This window comes from Gymnodraco acuticeps, unplaced genomic scaffold, assembly GCF_902827175.1.
Source record: "Gymnodraco acuticeps unplaced genomic scaffold, fGymAcu1.1, whole genome shotgun sequence".
In the NCBI taxonomy this organism is placed as follows: Eukaryota; Metazoa; Chordata; class Actinopteri; order Perciformes; family Bathydraconidae; genus Gymnodraco; species Gymnodraco acuticeps.
This window is the reverse complement of record NW_022992037.1, coordinates 74,999-100,602: the sequence shown is the minus strand read 5'-3', so window position 1 is coordinate 100,602 and position 25,604 is coordinate 74,999. Positions and strand designations below refer to the sequence as shown.

The 25,604-nt window shown below is 40.7% G+C and overlaps 3 protein-coding genes across 8 annotated transcripts in view; all 3 read right to left on the bottom strand.

Annotated features, from left to right (window-relative positions):
• unc45b (unc-45 myosin chaperone B) overlaps positions 1-25,604 on the bottom strand; it is a 33,273-nt gene that overhangs the window by 1,955 nt on the left and 5,714 nt on the right. Inside the window, exons 13-20 of one of the 2 annotated variants that reach the window (XM_034201694.1) lie at positions 25,382-25,522; positions 25,126-25,253; positions 24,804-24,870; positions 24,569-24,682; positions 23,253-23,368; positions 23,017-23,134; positions 22,763-22,918; positions 22,116-22,403 (exon numbers count right to left, since the gene is read on the bottom strand). In XM_034201694.1, the coding sequence (XP_034057585.1) occupies positions 22,131-22,403; positions 22,763-22,918; positions 23,017-23,134; positions 23,253-23,368; positions 24,569-24,682; positions 24,804-24,870; positions 25,126-25,253; positions 25,382-25,522 (1,113 nt within the window). In that variant the 3' untranslated portion in view covers positions 22,116-22,130. Of the gene's footprint in view, positions 1-21,805; positions 22,404-22,762; positions 22,919-23,016; positions 23,135-23,252; positions 23,369-24,568; positions 24,683-24,803; positions 24,871-25,125; positions 25,254-25,381; positions 25,523-25,604 lie in introns of those variants that run through there. The other variant, XM_034201695.1, reaches the window with a different exon arrangement.
• On the bottom strand, positions 290-7,590 carry LOC117536712. 3 transcript variants are annotated; one of them, XM_034201698.1, is made up of 8 exons: positions 7,203-7,590; positions 5,542-5,674; positions 5,158-5,395; positions 2,920-3,193; positions 2,586-2,763; positions 2,405-2,481; positions 2,202-2,288; positions 290-812 (listed from the first exon to the last, which is right to left on the bottom strand). In XM_034201698.1, the coding sequence occupies exons 1-8, from the start codon at positions 7,581-7,583 to the stop codon at positions 795-797; spliced, it is 1,386 nt and encodes a 461-aa protein (XP_034057589.1). In that variant the 5' UTR covers positions 7,584-7,590; the 3' UTR covers positions 290-794. The 3 variants fall into 3 exon arrangements, with proteins under 3 accessions (XP_034057589.1, XP_034057588.1, XP_034057587.1); XM_034201697.1 differs by having other exon boundaries at positions 2,143-2,288; positions 7,203-7,589; XM_034201696.1 differs by having other exon boundaries at positions 2,213-2,288; positions 7,203-7,589.
• LOC117536713 lies at positions 14,556-20,768 on the bottom strand. 3 transcript variants are annotated; one of them, XM_034201701.1, is made up of 8 exons: positions 20,349-20,768; positions 18,337-18,460; positions 17,974-18,211; positions 16,222-16,495; positions 15,893-16,070; positions 15,712-15,788; positions 15,509-15,595; positions 14,556-15,425 (listed from the first exon to the last, which is right to left on the bottom strand). In XM_034201701.1, exons 1-8 carry the CDS (start codon positions 20,622-20,624, stop codon positions 15,408-15,410), a joined length of 1,272 nt encoding a protein of 423 aa, XP_034057592.1. In that variant the 5' UTR covers positions 20,625-20,768; the 3' UTR covers positions 14,556-15,407. The 3 variants fall into 3 exon arrangements, with proteins under 3 accessions (XP_034057592.1, XP_034057590.1, XP_034057593.1); XM_034201699.1 differs by having other exon boundaries at positions 15,520-15,595; XM_034201702.1 differs by lacking the exon at positions 18,337-18,460 and having other exon boundaries at positions 15,520-15,595.

The following is a 25,604-nucleotide window of genomic DNA, read 5'->3' as shown; positions in this document are numbered from 1 at the left end:
CGGACACCTTAAAATAATGCCAGAATGGTGAAGCCATTTTGGCGAGCTTGTTTTGCCGCGCACAGAGAAAAGTGTCATGTATTTTAAGTAATGCGATCGGCTCTCGCAATCGGCATGTTTAGAGAGCACCGATCGATCGGTAGAGAGCGAGTATCGGCCGATCTCGATCGGTGACCGATCGATCGGAGCATCCCTAACTTCAATACATAATTGTTCCGAAATAAGGTCCCATGGACCGGAAGTAGATGGGCGTCTGCTGAATCTATGAAACATAAATAATCATGACACATTTTATAGAAACTGTAAAGCCTTTATTGTCATAACTCCAAATGGAAGTTAAAACTGCAGTGTTTTTACCTCATTTGTCCCACTTTACAACTTGTCTCGGTCATCTACAAAAAAAGGTTCACTTAACCCATAAAAGAATACATGTAGCTTTAAACACATCAAAAGGTAGATGTTTCAGTGATCTTTTGACCGAGCAATTCTTGCAGGCGTAACCAGTATCCAGCCTTAAAGGGTTTTGTGAGCAGGTGCTAGGGCTTCCTGAGACGCAGGATCAGAGTCATCATTCCTTCCCGTGTAGTACTCAGGATCTGCAGTTTCCTGAGCCCCAAAACCTTTATGCAGGATTCAGAAAGCCTCTGTCTTGACTTGGGTGACAAAGCTTTCAATGACCTCCTCCTTGACAGGCCGTTCCTCCTGAGCACACAGGTCCTCTGTGATGGTGACCTTCAAAATCTCCTCTTTGAATGGTGCCGGGTCCACAAAGTTTTCATCAAAGATGAGGGCCATCAAGTCATCAAGGCAACCTGTACAAACGTTAAAAAAAAAGGAATGTTTCGTTTACACATTGGATTTCTGTATTAAGGGTCAACGGTAGGGGTGTAACGGTACACGTACCGAATCATTTCGGTACGGGCCCTTCGGTTCGGTACACGTGTGTACCGAACGAATATAACGTTAAACGTAAAAAAATGAGAACGTGAACAACTTTTTGGAAGTAATCTCAGGTGCTGCGTCGCAGCATTCAGAGTAATTTGCTCACATTGGGTTCAACGTGTCATAGAGCGAGCAAGTCATTTCATTGGACGAGAGGCATACTATGAGTATGTATTTGTTCTTAAATGTCGTTTGCTTTTAATCTTTAAAGCAATTTGAATCGCCACGTGCTGAAAAGTGCTATTTAAATAAAATGGCCTTGCCTTGCCATGAGAGCTGGTCACAGGGATGCGTTCAAATGTAGTCAGTAATTTGAGGAACTGGCGAAATGGCGAACGCAGATAAAGTTGAGCTCGAAAATCCACCAGCATCATTGAAGTCTCCGGTTTGGGAACATTTTGGTTTCGCAGTTACGTACAAGGGTGACGGACAAAGACAGGTGGATCGAACCAAAGCTGTTTGGCGGCATTGTTCAACTAAAATTGGCTAGCAATACATCAAACTTGCACACTCATTTGAAAAGCCATCACCCGAACGTGAATATCACCGGTACCAAAAGAAAAAAGACTGAAGTGCAGACCCAACTCCCGCTAGCATTTAAGCCTCCACCACTCGCAAAAAGTTTAGACCGAGCCAAAGCTATTACAAACGCCAAATATCCTTATGTTGCCATGTTAGCAAAGCGCTACCTGGCTGTATCTGCTACCTCTCTCCACAGCAGGAGACATTGTTAGTGCCAGCAGATCTGCCCTTTCGGCAAGTTAATTTTCTTTAAAAAAAACATGAAAATACAATGACAAGCAAGTCATAATGTCAAACTGGCTGCTTAGGTACTAGTAGGCTACAGTACAGTTCAAATACAGATTATTTCAGTTCATCGAAATGCTGCACCTTAATGTTTATTGTATTATATTTTGTATTTATTTGAGTGAATATTCACAGTTTAATAATAATTAAAAACCCAAAACTAATAGTTTGTTTTGTGAGTAGCCTACTAGTACAGTAAAGTTCAAATACAGATTATTTCAGTTCATCGAAATGCTGCACCTTAATGTTTATTTTATTATATTTTGTGTTTATTTGAGTGAATACATTATTCACAGTTTAATAATAATAAAACAAATTAAAAAAAAATATTTTATGTTTTGTGATAATTTTTTCTGCTGTACCGAACCGTGACCTAAAAACCGAGGTACGTACCGAACAGAAATGTTTGTGAACCGTTACACCCCTAGTCAACGGTGATTGATAATGCAAACCAGAGTCACACCATGCTCCTGCAACAACGCCAGACCCCTTTCCAGACCTTCTTTTTCCATCTGACAGCTTCCACCAACCTCATCGCTCTGTCAGAAAACATACGAAATATACATAAATAAAGACATTTTATTGAAATGCATGACATGTGCAAACCGTGTGAAACTAAACTTAAAAAAAGGTTTATATTTAATTTTCCACTCACCTTAACCAACGGGATGTCAACAACATTGTTGGTCTTGAGGTCCATCGTGGTGTGGCTGCCTGACCTTTCAGAGTGGCCTGTGAAAATAATTGTACAATCTTTACATTACTCTGTATGATGAATACTATTTCTGATTGAAGTGTGGGGCATTTGACCTTTCCAATGTTTAGAATATAATTACCAGGAGAGTCTGCCCTCAAGTCACCGCCAGGTATAATCTTGTCCTCTTCACTGAGCCGCCGAAGCATCATTTCCTGTGATGTCTTAAAGTTTGACACGATAGCTGGCTCGATGAACATTTTGGCATGCCTTAGGAAGGTGTCGTACTCGAAAATCTGTAGGTTTATTGCTTTCAAGACCTAAAGGGGGTTTTAAAAAAAATAGATGGAAATAAAGGTTTCTGCAAAAGCAATTCATGGATTTTCATAGAAACAAGTCTTTACATAATTCAACAACATTATTTGACATATTCAACTATTAAAAAAAAAAAAAACGTATACCTGTTGTTTATTTACCTTTTCAAGTTTGAAGAAAGACTCTCCATTGACGTACACTGAAGTGGAAAGCTGTAGGTTCCCAGCTGGAGTACTCCGTACAATAGGCTGGCTATTCCACAGTCTGGAAAACTGACAATGAGGGCACAGCTGCTCCACTGATAGAAATGTACCCATCCTTCGAGTTTGAACATCACACACTCGCTGGCACGCAGGACACATTTCGAAAAGCTCCATGATGCAGGTCTCATACACTATGTATGTCTTGATGTTATAGGGAATGTGTTCTTTACCACTGTAAAAAAAAACAAAGAGAGATGTTATGCCCATCACACAGCTTGGGCCCTATAGAGCAGTGCTTCTCAAAGTTTTTTCAGTAATGTACCCCCTTTGAAACATTTTCTCAGCCAAGTACCCCCTGACCGATCCCGAACATTTTTTATCCAAAAAGCCTATATAAATAATTACAATATAGTGATGTTCCCTCAGTGTGTGATGTATTAACTCCTTTGTGGTATGCATTACAACAAACTAAGGATATTTTCATTTTATGCATGAAAAAAAATAACATAACACTTTTATAAAACTGATTTTTCCAAGGAGTTTTTCAATTTAAGTAATATGTTATTGTGAAAAACTATAAAATACAATACACACATTTGACATGTTTATATGAGGACCCCCTTGGTGGTTCTAGGAATGTTTTATATACAATTGTGTTTTCTATTTAAGTTATTTTACTAAGATTATTTTTTTAATTCACCTTTTTTTTTTTTTTTAAATCTCACATACCCCCTGCAGTACTCCAACGTACCCCCAGGGGTCCGTGTACCCCCATTTGAGAATCACTGCTATAGAGCAATGCACCTTACTTCCTCTTGTATTGATGTGTGCGTGCGTGTGTGTGTGTCATAATTGCAAATGAGACACCTCCTGTAGCGGAACTACCACAGAAGAGGTTTTCAGGAATCAACCACATGTTTCAATATCTGATTGGCTGTGAGCAGTCACTGTTATAACGCCCCAACCGTGAAAGATGCAGTCACAAAACCTTATGTTTAAACAGTGTCAAAATTAAAGTTGACTTTAAAAGAGGTTGCATGATCAAAGTAAAGGCAGAGTTCGAAGAAGGGTGTGGTGCCAGAAGTAGTGTGGGTGGTGTGATCTAATATCAAGATTGCCTCTATTTTTCTTTTATCTTATCTAAATGCTTTTGTTGTTTTCTGTGAAAGCAAACAAACACAAACGCCTCTCCTTTTTACTGACGAAGTATCCTGAGAGGGCGGCTGAGTATGTAGACGGGTCTACGATGCTTTGTGTGTGTGTGTGTCTTTATCTAGTCTAAAAGTATTTAAATAAATGATACTTCATATTCATTAAGGTAATACATTTCCTTCTTCACTGGTTTGTGGTGTTGTTAAAACTGCATGGCCCTTTCTCCTCGAATCCTCGGTCCTCCGGTAGTGACCCGGAAATGGATTTCAGCCCGTCATGTTGAAGGACATCTCATTTCTCTAAATGCAGTTCGAGGACCGAGGAGGCTCTACTATAATCGAGGATACACTGATGGGTCCTCCGCGCCAGTCCGTGGGTATTTCCGGCAACAGAGATGTTTAAAAGAGTTGTGACGCACGGCCGGACTTATCTCAGCCAATGACAGCTCTGCATGCATGCTCTGCAGCTATGGATATTATTTTATTAACTGCTTTCATCGCGACGCGGTGTTTACAGTGAGAACAGCTGTGAGGTCCGTGCAGAAAGCAGAGCAGTGTGTATAATATATATCACTCAGTATAACAGGCCTACATTACTCTCTTTATTTGTATGCTTTAGTTTAGTAGATATCTACAAAGAGTCGATATTTGTCTAAAACCATTTAGTGCTTCACATAATAAAATACAGAACGGCTGTATCCTGATCCCTTAGAGAAATTAGAAAGGGCCAATGTCATCAAACAACGAGGTGTTTATGCTAGTTTCCCTACCCTCTGCGACAGCATTGCCATGGACTACACGCAGAATTAACTGCCAGTGTAAAGCTGAATCATGCAGCAGTGCAGCCTGTGCATGCCACCAACACATTCCTACAAATACCTATGATCAATGCCACAAACTATCTAAAGCTTTTAAAAGTACTAAACATTACATTCTTAAAATATGGCTGTAATTACTGAACAAAGAAATAATTTTTTTTAGCGTTTGTCAAAGACATCGCTAAAGATAGAAACAAATTCACACACATGATATTTTTTAAACTCACAACATGTCTGTTTTTTCTGTATCATTTGTGACAGACTCTGCTGGGTCATAGGTATCATCCAGCCCGTCTGAAGCCACCACGGAGAAGCTGCCATCCTCCTCCTCTTCTTCTTCTTCCTCAGGGTCCACACGACGTCTCTTTGATGGTCTCTCTGTAGGGGTGGATATAAAAGAGGGCGCTGCCTCGAGAACATTTGATGTCCATACATCAAAGTTGCTGGAATCTATAGTCTGGACAGCTGTAAGATAATTGCATTTGACATTAAAACAAAAAAATAAGATAAAACAAATAGACTTTACAAAAATTACAAGCACACAAATTCAAGGCTACAACATCATAATGTCAAGGTGTATCCAAAGAACATTTTAAAAACGTGCTTCTAACCTGTACTTCGACGTGAACCTCGAAGAGTGCTAAATGATAGCTGTGTACGAACAGTACGGTGCTTCGGTGGGTCAGTCTGACATGCAGAATCTATCATCACAGGTAATCTGCAGCTAGTATGTGAGGTGCTGGCCTGTAAAGAAGAAAACATAGTTAGAATCATCTCAACTTAGTATTCAGGATGAGAAAATACTATTTGGATAATTATAGTCTGAAATCCCAAAAGATGGGGGCAAAAACTGTCTATTTAGCAAAGCTCTTTGCTTAGCCTTTTCCAATCTGAGTTAGTTTTGAACCGTAACGTGCATGCTGTGTTTCTGACTCGATACAGATGAATCCTCGTGGATTCATCTTCTTATTACAGACACGTGCATTTCCTAACATTCGGTCTATATGCTGTAAAATGTATTATCTCTTCGATTTACACACAGCATCTATTGCACGTCTGTCCGTCCTGGGAGAGGGATCCCTCCTCTGTTGCTCTCCCTGAGGTTTCTCCCATTTTTCCCCCTTAAACTGTGGGTTTTCGCTGGAAGTTTTTCCTTGTACGATGTGAGGGTCTAAGGATAGAGGGTGTCGTTTTTCTCATACTGATATTCTGAACAATCTGTGCTGTTGTATTTGCTGTAAAGTGTCTCTACTGTAGGCTATTTTTATTTTATGTACAGCACTTTGGCTCGACCAAAAATCGTTTATAAATGTGCTATATAAATAAAACTTGATTTGATGTGTTCTAGAGGGGCTGAGATTACAGTGACTGTAATGAGTGCTAGCCATGGTGCTAGCCACTAATTAGCCTGTTGCTGGAGGTAAGGCCCCGTCAACAACAACAACAACAAACCAACGGTGCTTTAGCTCGGTTTTACTCGTGGTGTGTCTCCCCCCTTGCACACATACACACTGTTGTATCCTAACAGTCGTACACACACACACACACACACACACACACACACACACACACACACACACACACACACACACACACACACACACACACACACACACACACCACACACACACACACACACACACACCACACACACACACACACACACACACACACACACACACACACACACACACACACACACACACACACACACACACACACACACACACACACACACACACACACACACACACACACACACACACACACATTTAAATTAATGTGCGCTAACAAGTATACACACAAAAGTTTTTACATATAACGCTGCAAAAAACGGCGTGTTTCATTAGCGTAGGGTAGCATACAGATAGATGATATCTGATCATTCTTACAGACTACAATCATAAAAGCTTGTACTTAACGCTGCAAAAAAAGGAACTTAGCTACAGAAGATTACGTTTGTTATTATAAACTTGCTTTATATGATTTTAGAGGATACAAAATACTAATAAATACTTGTATTATCTGCTATGCCGTTGTTTTACAGCCTTGACACAGATCGCCATTGCGGCAGTATGTCTGAGCATGTTAGCAAATGCCTGATAATTAAAATAAAAGCAAAGACTGCGGAGCGTATAAAATAAAATGTTACAAAACATATAAACACCTAACCGATTACTGTTTGGGTTTGAGGCGACATTGATACGGCGAAGCTACATGCTACAAGCTAGAATAGCTTTATCAGGAAAAACACCGCTAAATAAAAACTTACAGCTTCCAAATTGGATGTGGCCTCACTGGCCTGGTCCTGGATGGTGGGTATTGCTCCCGGTTTTAGCCTTAATCTGGAGGCATATCCTTCTTTGACTTGATTTAAGTTCATAAACATGTCCGGGGTAAAATGTTGTGAACATAGAAGCAGACATCTGCTGGAGTCTTCAGGCACATGTCCCTGGAAAATGAACTCTAGCCACAGATTCTTGTATTTTTCCAGGGATGGCATTGCATGCAGTACCTTGCCCATGTCCCGATTCTTGCAACCAACAACAGCACAACGTTTAACTCCCTTAGACATCCTTGTTAGAGCAGACAAAAACACAGATGTGACTGGGGGAGCTTTAGCCTGCCGACAGCCTGGCGAAGTCACGCCCATCTACTTCCGGTCCATGGGACCTTATTTCGGAAAAATTATGTATTGAAGTCAATGGAGAGAGAAAACTTATCTTTCGATCCCGTTAGAATTGTCCCACGAATTAAACATATGATGTTTGTCAATCTTAAAAAATCATTTCCATTTAAAAAAAGTCACAGTTTGTCGTAAAACAACTCTTACTGAGACCAGGGGCCTCATTTATAAAGGGATATACGCTCAAAAAATGGCGTACGCCAGTTTCTACGCAATGTTTGCGATTTATAAAATACTAACTGTGCGGTCCTCCACGCAAACTCTAACCCAGCGTTTCTCAAAGTGTGGGACGCGCCCCACTGGTGGGGTGCAGAGATGTGATAGGTGGGTCACGAAAAAATTTTTTTTATTTAAATATATTTATATATTTTTTTTTTTTTTCACAGACTCGCAGAGAGGAACTTCTTTCATTTAACCCTTCACATTCAAACAGAAACTGAATAGGCAGATTCAAAGGATTTATTTCTTTGGAAATGTTATTTTAAATACAATTTAATCAAGTTATTTTTGGTAAAACTAATGACAAATATTACTAAAAACATATTTTAAAAAAATATATAAAGAAAAATATAATTGTTTTAATGTTTTTAAATATTATTTTGTAGAATATCTTAGGCCCTCAGAGACAGGCTCGCCACTGGTAAAAATCTCTCATACACACATGTGAAAGGCTCTCACAGACACACACAACAGCGTTGCAGTCGGGAAGAAAAGCAATGTGGAGCGAGAGAGAGAGAGCGAGAGAGCAAGAGAGAGCACACCTTTATCTATTTAATAAAGTTGTAAAAAATAAAGTAAGAAATCATTCCAATGTGTACTATAGGACAGTAAAAAGTTTAAAAGGGGAGGGATTAGTCAAATATGCATAAATAAAAAGAAAGAATGCTATAGGTAACATAAGATAAGAATAAACAAGTTTAAATGATTTGTTGTGATCATATTCTAAAGATGTTTGGATTATTGAAAAGTATACAGCTCCCTTTCATCTGAGTGTTGAGAGCTGTATCCATAAATTCATGTTGGGCTCAAAGTAGGGCTGCTCGATTATGGCAAAAATCATAATCTTGATTATTTGGGTCAATAATTGATATCACGATTATTAAAAACAATTAACCATTTACTTTGAAAAACGTCAATTTATTGAAGAAACAATTTGAAAAGTATGTTTTTAACAGTTGATTACCCTGAACTTTAAGTATAATTCAACTGAAAAACCTATTTAAAAAAAAAAAAATCGTTTTATTTCGATTATGTTGTTTTCATAATCGTTGCAAGCCAAAATCGTAATTGCGATTAAAATACGATTAATTGAGCAGCCCTAGCTCAAAGTGCACCAGATTGATGCATTTAACTTCAACATTTAATTTTTTTTCCCTGGGAGTCCATGCCCCCGGACCCTAGAGGATGTGACGTCCACCACCAAATAAAGCAGGTTAAAATAATTAAATTGCATACATTTTATTTTAGTAAACACTGAAAACGGGTCCCAGACCCAAACAGCACTCAAAGGTTAAAGGTAGCATATAATAATGTTAAAATGTGCTAAATATATACACTGCAAAAAAAGTTGGGTTGAGATGCACAGGCTGCAGCGGAGACGCTGCGCACAGCTGATCGACAGCTGGAACACAAACCACCAAATACAAACAAATAATTCAGATCCAGTCGTCATGACTCCACTCCGGAGGGATTCCCCGATCATTTCTTACAGTTTCTCATCAAGGGGGTGTCTCCTGTCCCCGGTACAAATACACTGCCTGAGGAAGTGTATTTTTTTTGTCATTAACCTTTTTCGGACCACTTATTTATTTATTTTGGTGACGATCCGACCTCCATGCTGCTACTCTGGTTCGACCTGCATCCACCAAACAATATGATTTATCTCGACCTCCCCAAAATAACCAAAATCTTGCACGGTGTGAGATGTCTTTTTTAGCTGTTCTGTCGTCATTTCCTGCTATCTTCTTCATAAAGTCAGTCAAAATGAATGAATGAATGGGCGTTTCTTTGACTATTGATATGGGCGTTATGTGAAGCCCGCAAAAGCTGCACCGCATTTCGAGTCGATTGTGATTTATAAAGGGAAACCGGCGTAGGAAGTGCTGTACGCACTTTCCTCGCCGGTACGCAATGTTTGGTGAATCGGAAAATGTCGGAAGATTTCTGTACCTATTTTTTGGATTTCTACTACGTAAGCAACCTTCCCACGTGAATCCTAAGCACGGCGTTATAAATTAGGCTAAAAAAAAAAACACCCTAGACCAGTAGCGTGGCGTGGGAAAAAAATTAGGGGAAGCCAATAATACGTCCTTTCTTTTGGGTCGGGGGTGTGGTGGTCAATGTAATAACGTAATCAGATGAGTGATTACAGCACCCGGTATCATTTTACACACATTTGTATCATACAGATGCAGGACTTACACACGCCTGTTATCTAACCGACAGGTCCGCACGCACTCTCCAGCCGAAACTCTAATAAGCATTCATTCACAAACTAAATCAGGAGACCTTTAACGTTTTACGTTCGATTCGCTCCTTTTTTCCTCGCTGTACACAGCTCCAGTTTGGGCATCGGCCTGTCATCAGATTGTATTTGTTGTTGCTGCTGTAGCGGAAGTTTACAATTATTTTTTGATTAAATACTCCACATCTCCACCCTCCATAATTGCACTTGCTTCAATTGCTTGCTACTTTCTAACGGCGGTGAGAGTGATGCAGTGACGCTATCTATCTTCTACCGATTAGATTTATGATTCGAAAATTATAAAAGTAGGGTAGACATGTGGATATTATTCGACTTAACAAAACATGCATTTATCTAACAGGTTCGTTATCCACTGACCTTATTTCAAGCTATTTTCCAAAATCCTATGGAGAAATCCCACTGCCTTTCTGTCGAGGGAAACCGAGCGCGGCTTACTTCCGGGTTTTAGGACGCGTCACTGCAACACTAAATTGATGCGATTTGATTGGATTGTGAGGCAAGGGAAGCCAGCCGCCTCGGTCTTCCCTTGGCATGGCCCTGACTAATCACAGGTTGGCAGGGGCATCACGTGAGCCTTGGCTGATTGGTCAATCCCTCCATTTTTTTTCACCAAGGGAAGCCAATTTCGGCTGGCCTCCTCTCGCAACAGAGAGTGCAATCTACTGTTTCACCATAACATGTAGAGGGGCGCTGTTTCACTATTTGTAAAATACTCAATGAGAATGGGGGAGAGACGGGCCGGCAACAACACACAGCACAGAAAAATTACCGAAACCAAACGAAGTGTTTTTATTTATTTATTACAATTATAACTACAATCCGAAAAAACAGGGGAAGCCTGGCTTCCCTTGGCCTCCAGGAGAAAACGCCACTGCCCTAGACCCAGATATCCTCGCCAACTACAGGCCCATCTCCAACCTCCCATTTCTAGCCAAGGTGCTGGAAAAAGTAGTTGCCGCCCAGCTTCAGGACCATCTACAATTAAACGGCCTCTTTGAAAAATTCCAGTCCGGTTTCCGTTCCGCCCACAGCACTGAAACAGCTCTGGTCAGGGTCACACACTTTTAAATGCACTTTATATACTATTTTTTATATCAATATTTTTAACTATTTATTCCCCCGTATGATTGTATGTTGTCTGTCCTATTGCCGTGTTTTTTAGTGTTATGTATTTGTTTGTATTTTTTGCACACCGGGACAGAGTTGCACTCTGAATGTCGTTATACTCTGTGTATAATGACAATAAAAGGCTCTAAATCACAAACGACCTGTTGATGGCGGCTGATACTGGATCCCCATCTCTCCTCATCCTCCTGGATCTGACTGCAGCATTCGACACTGTCGACCATAACATTCTCCTTCAGCGCCTCGAACACACCACCGGACTCTCTGACTCCGCCCTGAGCTGGTTCCAGTCCTACCTGTCTGTAGGAACAGAGTACGTCTCCTTGGGAGGTGCGAGGTCCCAGACACACACTGTTACTTGTGGTGTCCCTCAAGGGTCGGTCCTTGGGCCCACTCTGTTCACCCTGTACACTCTGCCCCTTGGCCGTGTCATCAGCACGCATGGAATATCCTTCCATTGCTGACACATTGATGACACGCAGCTATATATAAAGACAGACTCTATCCCACATGCTTCCTCAGTCACCATCATCGTCACCGCTCCCATCAACATCCCTTAACACCTGCATTGAGGAGATAAAGGCCTGGATGCGAGAAAACTTCCTGCAACTAAATAGCTCCAAAACAGAAGCTATTTTAGTTGGCATCCCCCATAACCCACATTACCTTTTCTGGACAAAACATACCCCTCTCCACAGCAGTTACAAACCTGGGTGTAAGATTTGACAGACATCTAACCTTTGACACCCACATCAAACACCTGTGCAAAACCTCCTTCTACCACCTCAGGAACATTGCAAAACTCCGTCCCACACTCTCCCTGTCAGATGCTGAAGAAATGGTCCATGCCTTCGTCTCCTCAAGGCTCGATTACTGCAATGCTCTCCTCACCGGGACTCCTAGCGGGAGCCTTCAGAAGCTCCAATATGTACAGAACAGTGCCGCTAGGATCCTGATGAGGGTGAGAAAATACAACTACATCACACCCGTTCTTCATTCCCTCCACTGGCTTCCTGTCTCTTTCAGGATTGAATACAAGATCGCACTACTGACCCATCAATGCATCCACGGGAACGCTCCTCCATACCTGAAGGAACTTCTCACATCTCAAACCTCCACACGCAACCTCCGCTCCACAACTAACCATCGGCTTCGCCCCCCGAGGACCAAACTCCGCACAATGGGGGATCGGGCTTTCTGTGCAGCTAATCCTCCTCTGTGGAATTCTCTCCCAGACCACCTGAGGACTCCACAGACCACTGACACCTTCAAGAAAGGCTTAAAAACCTTTCTTTTAAAAAAAGCTTTTGATAAAATTGTTGTTTATTTTGTTTGTTTTTATTATGCCTCCTGTAGCACCTTGGGATTGCTGTGAGCAATGAAAGGTGCTTTATAAATCGAATTTATTATTATTATTATTAAAACTGTTGAAATATAAGACTATGAAAAATACGCAACTAGAAAGACTACAAATCCCAGAGTAAGTAAGTGATGTCATAACTGATGTCACAATTGTTTTCCTCCAGTAAATATAAGAGATAGCTAATATAAGATCACTTTAACAAGATGCCTGTGTGCTTAGTACCAGGTTGTTATCATACCAGCAATGGGTCTTGTTCGTTCTTTCGCTTCCCGTCTGATGAAAGGACCAGGACAGGAGTGGCTGGCTGGATCAAGTTAGCTACCTAGCTAGTAGCAAGCACGTTAGTTAGCATTACAGTCTTAGCCTTGTAATTTTTATTAGCCTTAACATGAATTAACCCAAAATGTTAAACAGTAACTAAGAGTAGTAGTCATATTTCTTGAACCCTTTGAAGAGTACTGTCACACCGGTGTGATCATTCTATCGATAATACACCATTTAAGCCCAGGGGAGAAATGCTAACGCTACATTAGCATCGGCGATCTTTTCTACTTCATGCTATCTGCACAAATGGTTGACATTAAACATTAAAAATATCAGGCAGTTCAGAGAGAATCAAAGGAAGGCAGGCAGGCAGCTTTGCATGGACGTGTTTCATTGTGGTGATAGATAGTGAGGGTAGCCAATCACTTTTTTGACAAGACAGTAGTGACGGCCATCTTGGTGACGTGTGTTGTTGTGAGAGTATGTGAGACCAGAGATGGGAAGGGAATTTTGAGTGGGGGTGCTGAGGTTGTATCCGATGTGCTAATTACGCACGGGGGGACCGAACAAAACCAGACACACACACACACACACACACACACACACACACACACACACACACACACACACACACACACACACACACCACTTCAGGGTACATTACATTGACTTACATGCATTTCCTGGAGACTTATCCTAACCTTAACCATAACCAACACATGCCTAACCCTAACCCTTACCCTAATCCTAAACCTAACCAAGTATTCACCCGAAAATTAATGATTCCCCTCATGGGAATCTCCAATTTGTCCCCATAAGGGAGGCGAGTCCCCACACGTGACTGTGTAAACAGATTTAGGTCCCCACAAGTATAGTAATGGTAGGCCACACACACACACACACACACACACACACACACACACACACACACACACACACACCACACACACACACACACACACACACACACACACACACACACACACACACACACACACACACACACACACACACAGGGGCATAACAACAGACTCCAGTGCACTATAGAGCACATACACATACACACACACTACAAAGATGTAAAATATTATTTGACCAACAATGTGGAATTTACAGTCATTGTTATAAGTAAGTTAAATCAATCAAATGTAGGTAAATTATGCTTGTTACTTGAATATGCTTTAAGAAAACAGCCTCCATCACAGTCACAGCTCTCAATAGGGTTTCATTTGTTTAGTTGGCAGCTCATTCCTTAAAACAGGAGCCTCAGATTGCTTAATAAGAGGAAATATGAAGGGTATATTTCAAGTTTGTTATATAAATAAGTTATTGGGCTATTTTCTTATCAACTTAGATTTGTTAGAAATTGTTTTAAACTTTAATTGACTGAATTTATTCGAAAAATTGGCTTATTAACACATGAGTAGCCTACTACGGAGTAATATATGTTTATATATATATATATATATTACATTTAAGAAGTACAATAAATGACAAGCACAAGTTTAATTTGTGGGCCATATTTCATTATACTTTTTGAAATTGATGAGGGCCAATTATAAATGGCTCACGGGCCGCATTTTACCCCCGAGCCGTAGTTTGGACATCCCTGTTGTAGTAAGTAGTAAGTATTATATTTCACATCGCATCATCATTTAATCTACAGCTGCTGAATCTATGAAACATAAATAATCATGACACATTTTATAGAAACTGTAAAGCCTTTATTGTCATAACTCCAAATGGAAGTTCAAACTGCAGTGTTTTACCTTTTTTGTCCCTCTTTACAACTTGTCTCGGTCATTGTGACGCTGACAATTGAGCGGCCCGACCAAGCAAGGAGGCAGAGGCAGAACGTCCAAAAATATAACCCGGTGTGGGCATTTATTAAACTCGAGCACGGGACACAGCCTCAATCTTGTGTTCCCGTGAGCACAGTCACCAGCCACAAGGATCTCACACACACTCCCAGCCATCACAGACAGGGAAACAGAGCCTAAATACCCACACACCAATCAGCAATTAGACACAGGTGGGGGGGAGGAGACAACACAGGGCACAAGGTGAACATAATCAGGAGTAACAGACATTGGGAAAGGGAAACACTTTTCAAAAATAAAAGCACATGTGCAATAGTACAAGGCCCGAAGCTGTCAGTCCTCAGTGAAGGAGTTACCTTCGTCATAGTCATCTACAAAAAAAGGTTCACTGTCCCCAGAAAATAATACATGTAGCTTGACCGAGCAATTCTTGCAGGCGTAACCAGTATCCAGCCTTAAAGGGTTTTGTGAGCTGGTGCTAGGGCTTCCTGAGACCCAGGATCAGTCATCATTCCTGCCCGTGTAGTACTCAGGATCTGCAGTTTCCTGAGCCCCAAAACCTTTATGCAGGATTCAGAAAGCCTCTGTCTTGACTTGGGTGACAAAGCTTTCAATGACCTCCTCCTTGACAGGCCGTTCGTCCTGAGCACACAGGTCCTCTGTGATGGTGACCTTCAAAATCTCCTCTTTGAATGGTGCCGGGTCCACAAAGTTTTCATCAAAGATGAGGGCCATCAAGTCATCAAGGCAACCTGTGCAAACGTTAAAAAAAGGAATGTTTCGTTTACACATTGAATTTCTGTATTAAGGGTCAACGGTGATTGATAATGCAAACCAGAGTCACACCATGCTCCTGCAACAACGCCAGACCCCTTTCCAGACCTTCTTTTTCCATCTGACAGCTTCCACCAACCTCATCGCTCTGTCAGAAAACATACGAAATATACATAAATAAAGACATTTTATTGAAATGCATGACATGTGCAAACCGTGTGAAACTAAACTTAAAAAAAGGTTTATATTTAATTTTCCACTCACCTTAACCAACGGGATGTCAACAACATTGTTGGTCTTGAGGTCCATCGTGGTGTGGCTGCCTGACCTTTCAGAGTGGCCTGTGAAAATAATTGTACAATCTTTACATTACTCTGTATGATGAATGCTATTTCTGATTGAAGTGTGGGGCATTTGACCTTTCCAATGTTTAGAATATAATTACCAGGAGAGTCTGCCCTCAAGTCACCGCCAGGTATAATCTTGTCCTCTTCACTGAGCCGCCGAAGCATCATTTCCTGTGATGTCTTAAAGTTTGACACGATAGCTGGCTCAATGAACATTTTGGCATGCCTTAGGAAGGTGTCGTACTCGAAAATCTGTAGGTTTATTGCTTTCAAGACCTAAAGGGGGTTTTAAAAAAAATAGATGGAAATAAAGGTTTCTGCAAAAGCAGTTCATGGATTTTCATAGAAACAAGTCTTTACATAATTCAACAACATTATTTGACATATTCAACTATTTAAAAAAAACGTATACCTGTTGTTTATTTACCTTTTCAAGTTTGAAGAAAGACTCTCCATTGACGTACACTGAAGTGGAAAGCTGTAGGTTCCCAGCTGGAGTACTCCGTACAATAGGCTGGCTATTCCACAGTCTGGAAAACTGACAATGAGGGCACAGCTGCTCCACTGATAGAAATGTACCCATCCTTCGGGTTTGAACATCACACACTCGCTGGCACACAGGACACATTTCGAAAAGCTCCATGATGCAGGTCTCATACACTATGTATGTATTGATGTTATAGGGAATGTGTTCTTTACCACTGTAAAAAAAAAAGAAAGAGAGTTGTTATGCCCCATCACACAGCTTGGGCCCTACAGAGCAATGCACCTTACTTCCTCTTGCATTGATGGGTGTGTGTGTGTGTGTGTCATAATTGCAAATGAGACACCTCCTGTAGCAGAACTACCACAGAAGAGGTTTTCAGGAATCAACCACATGTTTCTATATCTGATTGGCTGTGAGCAGTCACTGTTATAACGCCCCAACCGTGAAAGATGCAGTCACAAAACCTTATGTTTAAATAGTGTCAAAATTAAAGTTGACTTTAAAAGAGGTTGCATGATCAAAGTAAAGGCAGAGTTCGAAGAAGGGTGTGGTGCCAGAAGTAGTGTAAGTGGTGTGATCTAATATCGAGATTGCCTCTATTTTTCTTTACCTTATCTAAATGCTTTTGTTGTTTTCTGTGAAAGCAAACAAACACAAACGCCTCTCCTTCTTTTTACTGACGAAGTATCCTGAGAGGGCGGCTGAGTATGTAGACGGATCTACGATGCTTTGTGTGTGTGTGTCTTTATCTAGTCTAAAAGTATTTAAATAAATGATACTTCATATTCATTAAGGTAATACATTTCCTTCTTCACTGGTTTGTGTTGTTGTTAAAACTGCATGGCCCTTTCTCCTCGAATCCTCGGTCCTCAGGTAGTGACCCGGAAATGGATTTCAGCTCGTCATGTTGAAGGACATCTAATTTCTCTAAATGCACTTCGAGGATCGAGCATCTAGGAGGCTCTCTGGAGGAGCTATAATCGAGGATACACTGATGGGTCCTCCGCGCCAGTCCGCGGATCCTCCGGATGTATTTCCGACAACAGAGATGTTTAAAAGAGTCGTGACGCACGGCCGGACTTATCTCAGCCAATGACAGCTCTGCATGCATCCTCTGGATATTATTTTATTAACTGCTTTCATCGCGACGCGGTGTTTACAGTGAGAACAGCTGTGAGGTCCGTGCAGAAAGCAGAGCAGTGTGTATAATATATATCACTCAGTATAACAGGCCTACATTACTCTCTTTATTTGTATGCTTTAGTTTAGTAGATATCTACAAAGAGTCGATATTTGTCTAAAACCATTTAGTGCTTCACATAATAAAATACAGAACGGCTGTATCCTGATCCCTTAGAGAAATTAGAAAGGGCCAATGTCATCAAACAACGAGGTGTTTATGCTAGTTTCCCTACCCTCTGCGACAGCATTGCCATGGACTACACGCAGAATGAACTGCCAGTGTAAAGCTGAATCATGCAGCAGTGCAGCCTGTGCATGCCACCAACACATTCCTACAAATACCTATGATCAATACCACAAACTATCTAAAGCTTTTAAAGTACTAAACATTACATTCTTAAAATATGGCTGTAATTACTGAACAAAGAAAGACATTTTTTTTATAGCGTTTGTCAAAGACATCGCTAAAGATAGAAACAAATTCACACACATGATATTTGTTAAACTCACAACATGTCTGTTTTTTCTGTATCATTTGTGACAGACTCTGCTGGGTCATAGGTATCATCCAGCCCGTCTGAAGCCACCACGGAGAAGCTGCCATCCTCCTCCTCTTCTTCTTCTTCCTCAGGGTCCACACGACGTCTCTTTGATGGTCTCTCTGTAGGGGTGGATATAAAAGAGGGCGCTGCCTCGAGAACATTTGATGTCCATACATCAAAGTTGCTGGAATCTATAGTCTGGACAGCTGTAAGATAATTGCATTTTACAATGAATAAATAATAATAAAACAATCATTGTAATTGCAAGCACAACAACTCAAGGCAGCAACACCAAACTTAACCAAAACGTGCATATAAGACAGCTACTAACCAGTACTTCGATATGGATTACTAAAGGTACGCAAAGACAACTGTGTGCGAACTGTACGTTTGTGTAGAATGTCGGTCTGACAAGCAGCATCCCTCCTTCTAGGTAACTTTTGAAATTGGCTGACCTGTTACAAGGAAACAACAACATCATCTCAATTTTGTATTCATGATTAGTAACTGCAATGTGAAAATCACTTCTGACGTCCCAAAATGTTTCACAACATAGATGCAAAAACTGATATTTACCTGAAAATCTGTGTTGTTGGTTATTACATAGGAGAGTTATAACGTTGTCACTGAATCATAACTATTGTATTGGATCGCCTGTACAGTGTTATGTCTGAGCAGAGGTGGAAGTACTCAAATGATCTACAACTTATTATCTATGTAAAGGTAGCAATTAGGGCTGTCAGTCGATTAAAATATTTAATCGCGATTAAAATATTTAATCGCGATTAATCGCATGATTGTCCATAGTTAATCACGATTAATCACAAATTAATCGCACATTTTTTATCCGTTCTAAATGTACCTTAGAGGAATATCTTTCAAGTTTTTAATAATCTTATCAACATATGAGTGGACAAATATGCTTTATGCTAATGTTTATTATCATTTGAACAATGACAAATATCCTCATGAATATTAAACACAACAACAACATTACAAATATTCGCCTCAATTCAACCTGGAACCTCTCTCATACAATAATACAATACAAATGGTGTGTGTGTGTGTGTGTGCGTGTGTGTGAGATGGATCGTTGGAGCTATGTGCAACTCAAGGCATATGCTCGAACGGGAGCTGCCTGGACGCTGCAATCATGTTGCGCGCACTATCCGTGCTGAGTGTGCTGACTTTTCGTACAATGTCCCGCTGTCTGGCTTCCTGCATAAAGTCAAGTGCTCGGCGCAGTTGTGGCGAAATGTCGCTCCTCTGTTTTCATTTAAACATCCTTATATCCGTTAGCGCAGCTAGCTAGCACCAGATGCTTACAACAACAATGCACGTAAGGTCTCTCTCTCGCTCGCTCAGGCCACACATACACACACCCTCCCGGTCCTCCCGATGGCCAGTCGGTGCCTGCCGGTGAGCGTGGAAGTGTGGTCTGCCACAAGCGGACGGCAGGAGCGGGGCTGTCAGCATCAGCGTGTAGATGGTATTTTAAACTCGATGCGCTCTGAAACTACGGGGCGGCCGAGAAAAAAAATACACATGCGTTAATCGCGTTAAAATAATTAGTGGCGTTAATTTTTTTTTGCGTTAACGCGTTATTAACGCATAAACTTGACAGCCCTAGTTGCAATACTACAATGTATCCACCTACTTTAAACATATTCTCTTCAGTACAGAGTAGTGTTAGCTCTGAGTGTAAGGGATAGGCTAATTGGTAATGTAAATAAACGCCATACTACTGCCAAAACAGGTGGCGGATTGTTTCTGATACAGCACATAACTTGTCTCTTCAGTGTTTATAACAAAAACTGCCATAATATATAAAAACTCAACTCAAAGTCCCTCCCATAGAACATATGGTCTGAGTGTTAGCGATGCATGCTAACGTAAACAAAAGCCACACTATGCCAAGTTATATCCAAATATGCATATATCCAGCATTGATTCTGAAATAAAGTATAGCATGAACATCGTATCTTTCTCGCGGGCGTGCCACATCAACAGTATTATAACCAGTAACTTTACTGAAGCTGCCCTCCATGTATCTTGTGAAGGCAACTTACTGGTTCTGAAGCTTCTAACACATGCCAAACAACATTACGTTTCACAAAAGTAACATGAACACAACGTTATACATATCCAGCACACTATTGTCTTAAAGTCCCATATGTTGGCCATCCTTCCTAACTCTAACAAAACGCTAGCAACTTATGTAGCCCAGTTAGCACTGTGTCAATGGCTTAGCAGCCCGAAACACGTTTAAACATTTAAACAGTCGTGGTAGATACTTTGTGTGTTTTAAACATCACAAATACACAAATAACAATGCATACTTACAGGTTGTGCAACCAAATCTCCCGCTGGTCCAGACAAAGTAGGAACAGCATCGCCCTTCAGTACTAGACGCATTGCATATCTGGCTTCAACCTGTGCAAGGTTTGTGAAGCTGTCGTCCGAGAAATGCCGGGCACACAGTACAGTATTTCGAACCGTTGAAGGAACATTGTTAAAAATAAATTTCAACCACTGACTTCTTCGTGGTTCTGCCTTCGGTAAGGCAAACAATCGACATTTCCCCTCACATTTCAGGACACAGCCTTTTCTAGTTGGCATGACTGGGGTTGCAGTCGAATGGTCCTATCTACTATTCCTTGATCTCTGTGTGAAACGTCACGGGGTTAAGGAACAGTGGATATGAGAACTCAAAAGGATTTAGGAAAAGAGACCGCAGTGCTTTGAGAATCCGACTGCACTTACACTATCGGACGCATTAATGATGCGCCAGCAGTGGACGTCATAAATGTGCGTCTGCTGTGGGGAAACTACAGTTGTTTATACAGCGAACTACATGGATGCATAATAAGAACTAGTTCAAATACTATTTGCTGATTGTTACGAGTTACAATTACATTTGAACTAGTCAAAATACCCATTTCTGATATCAAGAATTCAATTTCAACAACTAGTCGAAATGCCAATTGTTAATATCAGGAAACACAATTTGAACTAATTCAAAATCCTTTTTTGATATCAATGGTTAGTTATAAATACAAATTGAATTATAACAATTGTAAAATAAATAAACATTATTATTAGTGAGAATAGAATTTTTGATATCAAGAATTTGCGTTCTTACTAGTAAGAATTTATTTTTTAATATCCTCCAGAAATTAATAAAAGCTAAATCGGCTTGCCATATCTAAACGCATAGAAAACTTTGCACCGTGCTCTTATGGTGTTGTTTTATGCTTCTTGAGCGTGGACAACAGAGAAATATATACTGTATTCTTCATGACCAAGAAAGTTTGGAATTGAAATAAAAAAGTAAAGTGAAACTTAAGTTTGTCACCCTCACCCTCCGGTCCAAACATATTAATCCACATGAATCATCCTCCACTGATGGTATATGCAGGGCTTTGTCAGGATTTTTGCGGTCAACCACCACACAGCGTTTGGTGATAAAATAGAGTTTATCAGGACATGCTGGACACTGTCCAGTATTCCACAGTGTACACATTTGGTGTAAAAAAACTGCTTGCCAGTCGATAATGACCCAGCTAATTTGATGTCATCCTTTAGTTTAAACTCTGCCAGTGCCACCTGATTTAATTGACAGTTGAATGTTGTAGAATTGACCTCCTATGCTGTCTGCATCCCATTGTTGTTGCCACTGGAAATAAATTATTTCCTTCATGATGCTACAACATTCCAAAAAAACACATGGCATTGGCAACCCTGGCTCTCGCTTGATTATTTAAAGTGTATATTTTAGCAAATAGTGAAGCAAAAACGCGAACTGCTCAGTATTTAATCATTCATTCACAGTTAACGTTCAACATAAATAGAAATAATACATTTTCTAAAATCTTCAAATAAAGACAAAAAATGCATGGTCAGGGGAAATCACCATGTGTGCATTTTCTACTACCTACGCAACAAACACCCTCTGTAAAAAATGACAAATAAAAACAGTGATTTATATTGTGAGACATTATCTTTAGAGCCAGGTTGGAGAATTCTTTTTTTCCTTCAATGAGAAAACCATTTGGAAACAAGTCTGTATTTAAAGGAAATAAAGAAGAATGTCCACTGTTGGGTTTTTTCCTCGTAGAAAGCATTTTAAGAGGGGGTCGCGAACGGTTTGATGAGACCAAGATCCATAGCTTTGACCAGGCATGTGCGCGCCGCATCGATGGCCTGCTGCCTCTTGGGATTGTTCTCTGCCTTGCCAATCACTGACAAGATTTCCAGCAGCTCACACTCGATCAGCTTCTTGGCCAGCTCACTGTCGTCTGAGTCGAGCATGTTGTAGACAACAACAAGGGCACGATGCTGTACATTGGGGTTGGTGTGGATACACAACCTCTGCAGAATCTCAAGCCACTGCGTGGTCTGTCAGGAAAGAGCAATCAGTTACACTTGTAAATTATGCGAAATCTTTGTCAAAAATGTTTTTTAGTTTGGATATGATATATTTTGTGTAATTCTTAGCAATGGATTTATGTGTAAGATGGTGTGGTATGACTCAGCAAATGTTATTTCCCGTTGAGGGGATTTCCCCTGATTGACACTTCAGACACACCATTAGGGAGTAAACTCTGCATTCTGAGAAGTTTTGTAACGTGTGAGAAATATCCCAGAGATTATGTCATCAGCTTTGTCTTAGCTTGGTCACGATGATGACACAACATGTGAAATTGAAGTTATACTTTTCTTTATCCTACAGTACTACTGAATGCTATCATACATACCACAAGGGTTATTTTGTTGCAGGCCTTCTTCTGAGCAGAAGTGAGCATGGCGAGAGCTCCAGCTGCAGCGATCTGAAGATTCTCGTCCTCCTCGCCACAAAGCAGTACCAGCAGCTTCAGTCTATCATTGCCATCGGACACAAAACGCTCTTGGACCTAAGAAACAAAAGTTTGACACCTGTTGGAAACTGGTTTCCTATGTTGATGCAGCTATTTTACAATGAAAGGTTTTTAGCTATTTTTTCCGTCCTCACCTCTTTAGATGAAATTAGGTTGCACATGCATTCAGTAGCAGCCTGTCTGATCTGGTCATGATCTTCAAACATGTAGTTTTCAATGTCACTGATAGCTTTCTCTTTTAAAATCTTCACTCTATAAAACAGATGAAGTCAAGGTTAAAGGTCAAAATAACACAAATTGTTCAAGCTGTAGGAAATGCACTTGTAGGAAATGAGCTAGTGACATCACAGTGAACATAATAACATGTTACCTTAGTTTTTCACTGAAACCAGCCAAGTTGGTGAGGCTTCGCAGAGCTTCATAGTTCTGCATCCCGTCTTTGTCTGTGTGAAGGAGGCCGACTAAAGGCCGCACCACCTCATACACCTGACAAACAAGAAAGTTGTAGGATTGATTTTTAAAAAGTAATTTGTTGAACTACGTTTAAAGGTCCCATGTCATGCTTTTCCGGTTATTACCCATCCCCTTGTGTGTTATGAAGGTTTTTATGCATGTAAACCGTCTGCAGAGTCAAAAACCCTCAAAGTACACCCTGTAGGGAGTAAAACTCTAACACAGAAAAGACCTCCCCAAAACGCCTCGTTGGAGATTTCTCATTTTCCAATGTTTTCTTCCTGGGTACTCTGACGTGTGAATACCCAGAGGCCACACCCTCTGCCAGCCTTTCACGAAACAAAACTTCCCAAACCTTTCAGCGATTCATGCCAGATATGTACAGCGTAGGGCACTAAAGAACGATGCTGTTCCTACTTTGTTTGGACCAGCGGGATATTCGGGTACACAACCTCTAAGTATTCATTGTTGTTTGTGTATTTATGATGTTTAAAACAAACAAGGTATCTATCACGACTGTTTAAATGCAAACGTTTTTCGGGCTACTACATTGGGATCGCGGAGAAATGCTCTCCGCAGACCCATTCTCACAGCGTTATAAACCTTTTTCTTACTCAATATCAAGCCACACTTATTGTTTTTACTTTGGCTGTGAGTGTTTGTGTGTGCTCAGGATGAGTTTCGCTTGTTCTCGCTGTATCGCCGACCTGGAAGCCTGCTCCTCGCAGCAGCTGCGAGCAGCAACGAGCTTCAACGTCCTGACCAATCAGAGCACACTGGGCTCACAGGGAGGGGGGGGGGGGGGGGGGGGGGGCAGGAGCTCCAACAAGCCGTTTAGGACAGAGAGTGAATACCGGTGAATACACATACTTTACAGAGATGCTGTATGAGAAACCAATGTGAGTTTGGAAAATTGTACAGTATAAATATATTTTAGTTTACCTCAACAATGGAATTATGATCAGTAGAAATGGCCATGACATGGGACCTAATAATACCAAATCATGCATAGTACATACTGAATGTTAGAACAAACAACTGTCATTAGTTATAATAAAATATACCACCAACAGCAAGGTTCAATATCCCAGTAATTGGAGAGACAAAGAATCATACAATGTCAAAAGTGTAAGAAGTGTGTAGTTAAGGGGATATAAAATGTTATCTCAAATTGTTGTTCCCTTTCCTTCACTATTATATCAAGGTGGACAAACAAGTAAATGTTGTTCTTACCCTCTCACCAGGGAAAGCAATTTCTGGGTTGGAAATAGCTGCAATCCTGGCAATGGCGTGGCTGGCCTTTGTCTTCCCAGCCTCTGTCCCTTCCAGAGCAAGTGGTATCAAAGCCTAGGGATAGAGTAAGAGGTGAACAACAGTGGGATGTTTTGCAACAAGCAGTTTATCCAATTCTCAGAAACATGCTAACATAAATTATTTCATGGTTTCAATTGATAAACCTATGACTAACCTTTCCACCACCTTGGGCTACAATAGTACCACGATCTTTGGGATCATCTGTCAAAGCCAAGAAAACTCTAAGGACGAACAAATATATAGAATGGGCTTAGTTATCATTTATTACAATATATCCATTTATGGAGGCATCAAGATGAATGTTAACACTTGTGTTGAAAAGTGCTATATAAATAAACTTGCCACACACACACACGCACGCACACACACACACACACACACACACACACACACACACACACACACACACACACACACACACACACACACACACACACACCACACACACACACACACACACACACACACACACACACCTTGACAGCATCTCCTTGGTCTGGTCGGTCAGGATGGAGTTGTCTGCCTTTACCATGACAGCAAGAGCTGAAGTGATACCAGCCTTCAGGAGCCTTTTCACTCTCTGATCAATAAAGTCCTTCTTGTCCTGGGAACAAAAAGTATGCAAAGTGTGTACTTCATATGTGTTTCATAACCTGCTCTACATATGTCAAATGATATGTTCTGATCTTCTGTGTAAGACAATGGTTTAGTTGACTTTTCTCCCTCTTTTACCTTGGGGTGTTGCTCCGGCACATGTTGCTTTGAGAACTTTGCTAGTTGAACCAGCTCAGGTAGGATATCCTTCTTGTCATAGCAGTTGGTGCAGTTAACCAGGGTGCAAGCTACTGAATAGATGATTGTCTTGTCTGTAGACTAAAACACAGTGAATGGAGAGAGGTTATTTATCTGTAATCTGATATACTATATTTGTTTTTCTGTCTTTTTGTTTCAATTT